Source organism: Coregonus lavaretus, assembly GCF_964263955.1.
Source record: "Coregonus lavaretus genome assembly, chromosome: 8".
NCBI classification, from domain to species: domain Eukaryota; kingdom Metazoa; phylum Chordata; class Actinopteri; order Salmoniformes; family Salmonidae; genus Coregonus; species Coregonus lavaretus.
This window is the reverse complement of record NC_139995.1, coordinates 30,631,220-30,643,308: the sequence shown is the minus strand read 5'-3', so window position 1 is coordinate 30,643,308 and position 12,089 is coordinate 30,631,220. Positions and strand designations below refer to the sequence as shown.

Here is a 12,089-nt window from a genome sequence, read left to right as displayed (position 1 = left end):
GGAAAGACACCAAGACGCTGTCTTGGTTTATCTCAAAGAGACCTCACATTACAGACTCCAAGGAGTGCTATAGTGAGTGCCTCTCATAGCAGGCTACAGTCTCAGTCAGATGACATGATGACACAGCCGCTAGTTGGGGATGGCGCACTATCGCAGACTAAGGTATCGGTTAGTGCGATTCAGACCCATGCTGCGTTCACGGAGGGCCGGACTACGAAGGTTACGGGAATAACCAACGTATCGGCGCCCCCATTTCTCACAGAACGCGCTAATTAATACTCACCACACTGAGCGTGACTCAACCCACCAGACTAAGGTCTCGGTTAGTGCGATTCAGACCCATGCTGCGTTCACGGAGGGCCGGACTACGAAGGTTACGGGAATAACCAACGTACCGGCGCCCCCATTTCTCACAGAACGCGCTAATACTCACCACACTGAGCGTGACTCAACCCACCAGAGGTGCAGAGTTGAACACACACAGAAGGTGAAGGTTAAGAAGGTATCAAGGCACTGCCTTGTGTTACCTCATAGAGACCTCATATTACAGACTCCTAGGAGTATTGTAGTGAGGGGCTCTAATAGCGAATTGCAGTCATCTACGATGACGCAATCGCTTGCTGGGGATGGTGCCCTGTCGCAGGCTGTGGCCTCGGTCAGTGCAATTCAGACCCGCGTTGCGTTCACGGAGGGCAGGAATACGATGGTTACGAGATTAACTGACGTCTCTGCCCCCCCTTCGGGTTCAGAACGCACTAATGTTTCCTCTCCCTTTCATGGGAGGCCCGCCTTGGGCTGTTCCACCACCTCAGTGTCGAGGAACAGCGGCGGCAAGGGCCATAGAGGAATACCGGTCCTTCCTACTGAATGTACCACAGCTTCGCGCTCGGCCGCTTTCTCTGTATTGCTGGCAGTGGCAGCGAAGCTGCACCCTCTCACGCTGGCTAGAACAGACGTTGCAGAAGGGTTATGCTCTCCAATTCCATCGGACCCCACCCCCATTCAGGGGAGTGGTGGAGACGGTGATGAAAACGCCCAAAAAAGTGGCCGCTCTGGTTTCAGAGATTACGGAACTTTTGGCGAAGGAGGCGGTCACAGTGGTTCCCCAGGAGCAAAGGAACAAGGGGCTATATTCGCCCTACTTCCTGGTGCCCAGAAAGACGGGGGGAATGAGGCCAATATTGGATTTACGCATTCTCAACGAGAGCGTAACCAAACGGCCCTTTCGAATGCTAACGACAAAATGTCTGAAAGGAGACTTTTGTACGAGCATAGACCTAAAGGACGCGTACTTTCATGTGCCGGTACAGCCGCGTCACAGGAAGTTTCTGCGATTCGCCTTTCAAGGGGTGGCGTACGAATACACGAGGATGCCATTTGGGTACGCCCTGGCACCTCGCACGTTTTCCAAGTGTGTGGAGGCGGCATTGGAACCGTTGCGTCGTCAGGGAATACGGCTACTAGCCTACCTAGACGACCTACTGGTTCTCGCCCCATCAGCAGAGCTGGCGATCACTCACACAACACAGACAGTGATTCATCTCACACGTCTGGGGTTCGCTGTGAATTGGAAAAAGAGCGCGCCCTGGCCCAGTCATCAGATTGTCTACCTGGGGATACAGCTAGACACTGTAATGATGAGGGCTCGAATTTCGGAACCCCCGAAGGGTAGCCTTGTTGCTAGCCCTGAGGAAGTGTCGTCCGAATCACACGGTGACGGCACTGTCGATCATGTCACTCTTGGGTCTCATGTCGTCAGCCCACTCTGTGGTTCCGCTGGGACTCCTGCACATGCGCAGGATGCAGCGATGGTTCGCCCAACTAAGACTAGACCCATTGCGTCAACGTCATCGGTTGGTGGTGGTTCCCCTCTCGCTCAGTGCAGATCTGAACTATTGGAGAAACCCGCTCGGAGTCCCGATAGGCAAAGTGTCCTCTTACATCCCAGTGTTCACAGATGCGTCTCTGACGGGATGGGGAGGGACATGTCAGACCCAAGCGATAGGAGGTGTGTGGCCTCTTTTGAGTCGCCACATCAACCTCTTGGAGTTGGAAACGTTTTGACTGGTTTTGACCCACTTCGCGTGTACCCTTCGGGGTCGCGATGTGCTGGTCTGGTCAGACAACCGGACCACAGTTGCCCACATAAATCGCCAGGGAGGAGTCAGGTCTCCTGCTCTCCATCGGGCGGCAGAGGAATTGTGGCTGTGGGCTCACGAGCACCTTCGCTCATTGAGAGCAGCACACATTCCGGGCTACTTGAACGTAGGAGCAGACCTCATGTCAAGAGGGGGTCCTCGAGACGACGAGTGATGTCTGCATCCGGACATTGTTCTCCAAATTTGGGAACAGTTCGGGAGAGCCGAGGTGGATCTATTCGCGTCACGTGTGAACGCGCAATGTCCCCTATGGTTCTCTCTGAGGGAACAGGAAGAACCGCCACTAGGAAGAGACGCCTTTGCGCACCACCCGTGGCCGAGAGTTCTTCTGTATGCATTCCCTCCGCTGTCCTGCATTCTTCCACTGTTAGCCAGGGTGAGGTCAGGAGGGCTGTCAGTGATACTGGTAGCCCCGATCGCCCAGGGGCTCCTTGGTTTGCGGAGATGAGTCAGATGTTGATTGCGCCACCTTGGCCAATTCCACATCGACAGGACGCGTTGTCTCAGGCGGGGGGCACGATAGGGCAGTTGCCAATAATCGGCCAACCACTGAAGGCCTGGCTGCTGAGAGGGACAGGCTAGAGCGCCGTGGGTTATCTGATGCGGTGATCAGGACCATACAGGGTTCACGTGCCAGTTCCACTTCTAAGATGTATGCCAGTAGATGGAACGTGTTTTCACAATGGTGTGTCACACAAGGTGTAGACCCCATGAGCTGTCAGGTTGAGAGTATTCTCTCTTTCCTACAGCTTATGTTTGACAAGCAGAGATCGCCCGCCACCATTAAGGTGTTTGCAGCGGCGATTTCAGCTTGTCACGAGGGGTTTGGCAGAGACAATGTCTTTAGCCACCCTCTAGTGAAACGTTTCCTATTAGGAATGCGGCGGCTTAGGCCAACACCTAGAGCCACGCTTCCTCAGTGGGATTTGGCTTTGGTACTCGAAGCGCTATGTAAGTCGCCGTTTCAGCCATTGAATCAAATACCCCTCAAGATGCTGTCTTTGAAGACAACACTGTTGCTCGCTTTGACTACGGCTAAGCGTGTTAGTGAATTGTGTGCTCTTTCGACGAGACCCGACTGCCTGGCCATTAATGGCGATCTGAGCAGAGCGGTGTTACGTCCTAACCCGGCATTTGTGCTGAAGGTTATTAGGAGTTCATATAGATCACAGGCCGTGGAGCTGTGGGCTTTTTCTCCTCCTCCTCATAGAGGGAGGAGTGAGGAAAGGCTCCATCGCCTGTGCCCAGTACGCGCCTTGGCGTGTTACGTCGAGCGCACAGCAGCGATTAGGTCATCGCCTCAGCTGTTTGTGTGTCATGGTGCTGCTGCACTAGGTAGACCACTTTCGAAACAGCGTCTGTCTCATTGAGACACACAGCTTATGAGGCAGCGGGGCGACAATTGCCTCAGGGTATCAGAGCTCACTCCACTCGTGGAGTAGCAGCTTCTACTGCCCTTTTCAGAGGAACAGGGGTAGAGGATATATGTAGAGCGGCGTCATGGTCAACACCGTCTCCATTTATCCATTTCTATCTCTTGGATATGTCTTCTAACTCTTTGGCTCAGTCTGTACTCAGCGTGGCTGAAGGGAGACTTTGAGCTAGGAGGAGAGGAATGCAGGACTGTGGAGACAGGGTCTCTATCAGGTCCGCTTCTGATAGAAGGACATATTTTTTGCATGACTCCTGACTGACAGGTTCAGTACAGTAGAGGGCATGTATTGATCTGCCCACCAGTGATTCACTGGAGTGAGGCGGAATGATGGGGGATAATAGTAGTAACTTGGTTACGATACTATTAGACCGGTCATGACAATTTGACGGAATGTGACGTCATCTATCTGCTTGTTCAGATTAGTATGAATCATGTTCTGGGATCTGCCCACTAATCTATGGGGTTCCATTGATTGAGTGAGGCGGCCTACCGTGTACACAATGTAGAGCGACACTTTGTGTCATTCCATTAGTGGTCGGTAGTATTGTAACAGGATATTGAGGTACCATCTATCTGCTAGTACAGATTAGTATGGCCTGTATTCTGGTGATCTGCCCACTAGTCATTGGTGTTGCCATTGGACTAGGTGGGGCGGGTTTTTAACCGATGACGCAGTATATTGTGACACTTGTAGGGTGACAGTGGTTACAGTACTGCGGGAATTGGTTGCAGCCATTGCTAGGCCTGACCTTTTCATTTTGATGGGAAGTGTTGGGCTCGGCAGGGAGTACATTTTGGAGCGCTACGCTCCGCCTTAAACCAATAGGAGCAGAGCTCCCCTATGGGGCGGAGCTCCACGATATAGAACGATTAGTTACCGGAGTGTAACTCCAGTTCTATGAGTGGAGCGGAGCCCCATAGGACTTACCCTCTCTAGTCTTGCTGAAGATAAATATCTCGGGAGGCTGATTGACGGGAGGCATCCCCTCTTATAGGGACACCTGTACTCCTATTGGCTGCAGGTGTGTGCATAATTTTGTCTCAGGCTGGTGCTGCCTTAGGGCAGTGGGTAAACCAATAGGAGCAGAGCTCCCCTATGGGGCACTGCTCCACTCATAGAACTGGAGTTACACTCCGGTAACTAGCTAGTTTTACACCATCCTGGCAGGGTAAAAGACTCGGGGCTGAGACAAAATCATTCGTGGCTAAAGCCCCGAAATCCCGGGTCTGGTGACGTCACTGCGACACACCATTTCATTGCGATGATGGTTGTTATATCAATATTTGCGCATAAAGGCGTTTCCACCGCCATTTCTCGCATAATTAATTTTACCAACACAAAAAGATCCCACCATGTCCAACGAACAAATTATCTGTTGGCGTTTATAAAATTGTACCGAAAGTACTGTTTCCATCGTAGCTGTCGTGATTTAAAAAAAAAATATATAATGTATGACTTTACTAGCATAAAAACTGGATGGAAATGTGGTTATTGTCAGTGACTGACATAACAAGAGAAACTGCTGATGCACAACCAAATTTCGAAATTTCACCAGTTGTGTATTTATACTAACTCTCAACAGTAAGTTGAGACCTGGACTGAGTTCCTAAAAAAAGTACAAATTAAATATGTATTTATTTTTGGTCTGGGCACCGTTTTTGGAAATTGATCCGCGGTCCGCAAATTGCTCATCCCTAAATTAGACCATCGGTTCAGATATTACAACGTTTTCAGATCAAAGGTTTGATTTCCACGGCACCTGGTCGTCAGTAGTTACCATCACAGCCACAAATGCATAAACCCCGCCCACAATTGATCTTCTTAAAATCTGATTTTAAACCCTAACCTACAGCAATCACCACAATGCTAACCTTATGCCTACCTCTAACCTTAAATTAAGACCAAAAAGCTAATTTTAGTTTTCATGAATTTTTACGATAATAGCACATTTTGACTTTGTGACTGTGAACTCTATAGTGGAAACGCACCCTTTCTTCGTGGTCATGCGTAATCGGAAGTCAAGTAGAGGGGCAATCTCTCGCGCTTCCGGGTAGTGTTAATGCTTCTCTCTCGTCTAGCTCCAGTTTAACAAACAGATATCTCGGAAAGAAGTCCGTCGTGAGAAACAGTTTGGTGGTTACGTCGCTACCTTACAGGATCAAGCAAGGGCGAGACAGTGAATGGAATATGGAGTGTGTAAGTAGCTTAGCTACACCGCGAGCAAGGCTAAACTAGCTAGCTAGTAACGTTAGTCTAATATAGCTATCTAGCCAAGCAAAGTACTCGATGTTTAACTAGCTACAACTACATTCAAGTTGACACATTATTAGCTAGCCAGGCTAAGCCAGCTAGCTAACTTGCAAGATCAACTTGGTTGTGTGTCGTAACTAGCCAGCGTACTAGCTAGCTAACGTTAGTTGCATCTGTTGTTTTCATATACCAGCCAGTAACGTTACTGTTAGCTTGTTACAGTATTAGTTTACATCATGGCCTCTTAAAAAACCAAATTGGAGGCCATGGTTAGCTGTTGACATTGTCAAGCCCTAGTTATCATTTCAGAGAGGTCTTCTAGATGGCGAACTAGGTGATACTTGCCACATCATGATGATCGAAAATGCATCATATGATGATGTGGCAAGTGACACATAGCTTTGTAAATGTCCAAAATCTGGAAAACTTGACTGCTGTCATGTAAAGCGTTACATTGACAGCAGGAACTGTCTAGTATCCTAGCTATGATCCAGCTAAGCTTGTAGTCTACCTTTCTGTCCAAAAGTTATTATATGTAAATGCGACAAGGACCGTCAGACAATGACTCCCATGCCTTAGTAGTGGCTAAATAATGCCATTTGTGTTGGTGCAGTGCACCTGTGCCCGGCAGTGTTTGTTGCTGCTTAGGAGGAGCAAACAAACGTTATTGAACTGCTTTCAAACAGCAGTATGTTGGCTACTTTATATTCCTGATATAATTATGCGATGATTAGCCATGACTAACACATTGGTGGTAATGAATATAAAAAGCCTTGTAGAGAACATAAGTGATTTAATTTCCTTGGAATTTTGCCTCACCTAGGGGAAATGAGTCAATGAACCTATACTCTCTTTCAGATTCCACTTGCTGTTGATGTGGATTGTAAAAAGGAGCCACTTCTAGAAGGTAAAGAGCCACCTTTTACTGTTAATGCATAGTGTAATAGACATCAATGAAAGCATGATGGGGCAATCTTAATCCTATGCATCATGAGAAATAGTTCATGTGCTTTTTTTATTTAATTTTTTACATTTAGTGTTTTAAAAGCATTCTGTTGCATGTGTAGGAAGGAATCCTGAAAGTGTGACATTGTAATACATTCTGGAATCTATTGAGGCAGCTCTTTTAAATACAAAAATATTACAATTGTAAATGCATATAAGGAATGGACAGTAAGTTGAACCCTTTCCCTCTCCTCATTCTCCTCAGACCCAGAGTATAATGTCTACACCCGGTTTATGAAGTCTCATCGGTGCTATGACTTGGTCCCTACCAGCTCCAAGTTGGTTGTGTTCGATACTTCACTGCAGGCAAGACCACGTCCTGCTTTTAACTTCTTCCTGTCAAATAAATCTAGACCAAAGATGCTGCTTTGTGTTTGTGTGTATAACTGTGTTAATCTCTCCATAGGTAAAGAAGGCGTTTTTCGCTCTGGTGTCCAATGGGGTGAGAGCAGCGCCACTCTGGGACAGTAAGAAGCAGTGTTTTGTAGGTAAGAAGAGAGTCCATCACCTTCTATTGGCTGGGCTTTTGGCAGATTTCGAAATGCACAATGAGGAGAGTTCTGTTGGACTCTGGTGACCCTGTTCTCCTGCTGATCTCTCACTGCAGGTATGCTGACAATCACAGACTTCATCATCATCCTCCATCGCTACTACAAGTCGCCTTTGGTAAGTCCTAGCTTTCAGCCTGTCCTTATCTTCCACAGTTTCTAAGTTTTCTTGTTTACAGCATACCCTATCTCAATTTCACATTTTGAATCATAGTGGTGGTGGAGCGTGGAAAGGCGCGACACGTGATTTGCAGCACTCATCCTTCTGTCTAATGAACAGTTGACCTTCATGCCTCTCACCCCCATTGTTATGTTAGTCAGCACTTTCTCCTGTTCTAATGTTTCAGGTGCAGATATATGAGCTGGAGGAGCACAAGATAGAGACGTGGAGAGGTAAGGGCATTCATTAACTGTGTAGCAATAAGTGACTGATAGCCTTCTGGAGTGCCAGTGGATTAACTATTGCCTATTCTGTTCTCCTTCACCATAGAAGTCTACCTTCAAGACTCCTTCAAGCCCCTCGTCAGCATATCCCCTAACGCAAGGTAGGTCTACTGCCATGGTGAAATGTTGAGGGTTGTCACTGCACAGTTGGTCAAAGCAGCTTGAGCTCAATTCAGGTGCTTACTGGCACTAATGTTTGATACTGACACAAATGTGTTTCAATTTCTGCTTTCTCCCTCCCCGTTTCAGTCTGTATGATGCAGTGTCTTCTCTGCTGAAGAATAAGATCCACAGACTTCCTGTGATCGACCCTCTGACAGGGAACACCCTCTACATCCTCACTCACAAGAGGATCCTCAAATTCCTCAAGCTCTTTGTGAGTCTTTTTTGTGATCCTCTCTTTCTTACACTCTCCCCGTTAATCTCTTTTACCACATTTTATCACCTGCTATCTCAATGTCTCATTCTCAGCAGTAGATAAGGTAAGACAAGAGCAGTGCTATGACTGTAGGCCTTGTTAATGAAGTCCACACCCAGTGTTTATTGATTCTGTTGTGAGGTAATATACCGTGTTTCATTTCTATGTGTTTTTCAAGCCACTTACATTAGTGGAACCTTGTGTGTTATTTTCCCCAGATATCGGAGATGGCAAAACCTGCCTTCTTAGGCCAGACTCTAGAGGAGCTGGGCATCGGAACGTTCCATAAGATTGCAGTGGTGCGTTTTGACACACCCCTCTACACAGCACTGGGCATCTTTGTGGACCAGAGAGTGTCTGCCCTGCCTGTCGTCGATGACAATGGTTAGTGAGGGAGACGAGGGGACAGTTTGTTAAACATGTCTGACCCAGACACTCCTGTTGTAAATGGTAGGTAGTACTCATGTACCCATGTGTCTATTTCTCTCTCACACACAGGACGAGTGGTGGACATTTACTCAAAATTCGATGTCATTGTAAGTACTGGACAGCTGTGCTACCAATGGGCCGTATTTTAAACAGAATAGTCACTGGTCAGCAGAAAATATTGTCATTTTAGCTCATTGTGGGTGTTTGTGAGAGACCGACAAAGAGACGAAACAGAAAGACCGTAACCAGAATTGTCTGTATCCTTGTGCTGTAAGAGTATTTTATAAAGGCAAAGAATTCAGTGCAGACCAAAGTAAGTCTCTCCTGTTCTAGATCAATGGGTCTCTTACCCAGTGGGCAGGCAGTATATAGAGCCTGTTGGCTGTTATCAACCAGCGGACTGGCTGGGGTTTATTAGCCTTTAGCCTGGGGAAACAGGAGCAGGTGGGCTCACTCTGCACTGGAATCAATTAACCCCTAGATGAAAGTATGTGTTTGTCTGTGTGTTTTCATCTCTGCTATCCAAATACAGTAGCAAACACGAGCAGCATTGAGAAGTAATAATGTCCCCCACACAGAACCTAGCAGCAGAGAAGACGTACAACAACCTGGATGTGACTGTGACCAAAGCCCTGCAGCACCGCTCTCAGAATTTTGAGGGAGTGCTCACCTGCAACACACACGACACACTGGAGTCCATCATCAACAGACTGGTGGAGGCAGAGGTGAGGGAGATGGAGACACACCTGTGAATACACTATTACTGTTTGGGTCGACAATTTAAACAGTTTCCTGGGCGTTTGTCAAGGTCAATACAAGTAGTACATACAACCATAATGTAAAATACACACAGGCGCTGAACTCTAGCCTTGGCCTTTAGTTTGTGTAACATATGGTTTGTTTTTCTGTCTCTCTCTCTCCATCTCTTTTCTCTCTTCTCTCTCAGGTGCACAGGCTGGTGGTGGTTGATGAGCAGGAGGTGGTGAAGGGCATTGTCTCTCTCTCAGACATCCTCCAGGCACTGGTTCTCACTAATGAAGAAGCAGACTAAGGTAAACACAAACCTGCTCTATGCACTGACCTTGATAAATCAAATGAAAACAATGTCAATGTAATTTAGCTTCAACTCAGTCCCTGAGAGGCGACGTCTCACCTGTTAATTGTTTTGTGATTTATAAAGGATTTAAATCATTGTCAAGGTGAACTAAAGAGATTCATCTGGTGTTTTGTATTTCAGGAACTGCTTGAGGAAGTGATAAAGGAAAGATTCCCCCAAACAGATCAGGAAGGATAGAGAAGATGAGGATCCTGGAAGAGAGGGAGGAAGAGGAGTGACGTGAGAGAGGGGAAAGATAAGAAATTCAACATATCCCGTCATGTACAAATGTACGTCTAGAACACAGGAGGACCTCTTTCTATCTCTCTCTCTCCATAAAAATGTGAAGTCCCATTGACTTTCTCAATCAAGCAATATAGACACATACAGTAACAAGGGACATACAGGAACACTGTAAACCAAGCCAAAACCCAAGCAACCAAAAAGACCCAAACAAGAAACAGGTCCAGAAGTGGCCAATGGAGTGGCGCTGTATGTCCATTCTGGGAAGCCAAACACAACCTCTGTATGTGCAGGTGGTGGACCTATACAGTACAGGAATGATGTGTAGTTATATGAAGGGGATCAATTTGCCACTTCTCAGACAAATCCATTCCCCACCTATTCTCTCCCATTTGGTCTGAAGATACACTGGAGAGAGGAGTCAGTCACTTCCCACCCTGGCCCTAAACTGAGCAGCATTCCTTTACCCATCATCCATAGGTCTGGAATCTCTAAAGCACGACTAGCCAGCCAATCATGGATCACAGGTTAATGAATGTCACAGTGGAACTTGAAGATATAAAAATCTACAATGGAAACTCTGCTGCCTTGGTTACAGTATGTGAAGTCTGGAATGTCGGAGATGGAACTGCTGTAGAAGATGTCCTTTTAGAGTTGTACTCCTTATATATTGATGCACAACCACTGAATATTTATGTAAATGTAACAAAATGTAAAAAAAAATGGTGTGCTTGTTTGTCTTGACACACATTTATTTTGACCCAGAAGACTGGAGGAATGGTTCATGGTGTGGCAGTAACATGGGGTTGTTTTTAGGGCTTGCTTAGCCTTGTTCTTCAAAATCCTTCTAAAGCTACGTGATAAATTATTTTGCCTTTTAAGTTTGACTCATTTCCCAATCCCAACAAGATTTATTTTAGAAAGTTTTCAACAACATGTAGCGTGAGTGTGTGGATTGATCATGATGGAGTCGGTCACTTTTGCTTGTGAACCTTTTCTAGTCTCCTGATTGGCTGTTGTAAGCGCTCCTGAGGTAGATCAGTGAAGCATTAGACATGACCTTATTGCCCTGGCTATATTCCATTTTCTTTCATCCTTGTTATAGGATTCAGTTTGAGCCTTTCATTACTTCCAGCACTTTCCTTTTTCACATTCCGAGGGCAAACCAATCTCGATGAATGAAAAGGACTTCCTTGGGCCATTGACTCAGTACATTTTAAAATTTTATTTTTCAAAATTGACTTTTAGTATGAATACGATTTTTTTCTACTACTCATGTGAATTGAAGTTCTAATTTAATGCATGAGCAATACATATTATTTATCTTACATGGGGTTGTGTTTTTCTGCAGTTTTCTGCCATTCGTTTTGACATGCACTTTTGAATGTTTTGTCTTGGTGAAGCAGTAGGGTTGATGTGTAACTGAGTGGGTGTAGGTCAGCGAGAGGTTGTGGGATGAGCAGGATGTGATGTAACACTATGGCCTAGATTTAATCAGATCAAGCATTAACCGGCGATAGCCGACACCCCGCATAGCTGATGTGTCGGCAGTGTAACTGCGTTGGAGCTTTCAAATCGTGATCATTGTCAAGAAGCCACACCCGTCTCACTCGCATTAGAATTTCCGAACGAGAACGTGTAGGCTATATAGAAATGACGCTCAAATTGAAAATCATTAAACAAAATGATTTTAATCAACCTAATCAATGTAGATTACATCACATATTCCAGTGTCTGAACCTGTAAAAACGGCTGCATGGGATTTATCTTAATGCAACTGCCTTTATGTTGCTGGACCCCAGGAATAGTAGCTGCGGTCTTGGCAGCAGCTAAATGGGATCCTCAAATACAAATACAAACTGTGCAGCCAATGGCAATGTCCGCTTTAGGTATAATGCCGGGAGCCGCTTGTGGATTTGACAGCTCTAACGCAGTTGCATCTCCCACCGCCAAAACAACTGCTATGCGGGTGTCGGCTAGCACGGATCTGATAGAATACAGCCTGAAGTCAGGGTAATGAGACTGCTGACCACACGTTTGTGAACATGAATCAGCAACTGT

General features: G+C 46.3%; 1 protein-coding gene across 1 annotated transcript; it reads left to right on the top strand.

Annotated features, from left to right (window-relative positions):
* The first annotated feature begins 5,603 nt into the window (after window positions 1–5,603).
* LOC311133938 (5'-AMP-activated protein kinase subunit gamma-1-like) lies at window positions 5,604–11,356 on the top strand. The gene is made up of 13 exons (XM_084167562.1): window positions 5,604–5,791; window positions 6,704–6,752; window positions 7,056–7,156; window positions 7,257–7,338; window positions 7,458–7,516; window positions 7,746–7,791; window positions 7,889–7,943; window positions 8,092–8,218; window positions 8,479–8,644; window positions 8,759–8,796; window positions 9,268–9,414; window positions 9,636–9,741; window positions 9,927–11,356. Exons 1-12 carry the CDS (start codon window positions 5,783–5,785, stop codon window positions 9,738–9,740), a joined length of 984 nt encoding a protein of 327 aa, XP_084023688.1. The 5' UTR covers window positions 5,604–5,782; the 3' UTR covers window position 9,741; window positions 9,927–11,356.
* Window positions 11,357–12,089: the final 733 nt, after the last annotated feature.

Coding starts and splice junctions, on each gene's coding strand:
- LOC311133938 (XM_084167562.1), top strand. Junction 7,792..7,888: donor CAAGATAGAGACGTGGAGAG/GTAAGGGCATTC, acceptor CCTTCACCATAG/AAGTCTACCTTCAAGACTCC. Junction 8,797..9,267: donor ACTCAAAATTCGATGTCATT/GTAAGTACTGGA, acceptor TCCCCCACACAG/AACCTAGCAGCAGAGAAGAC.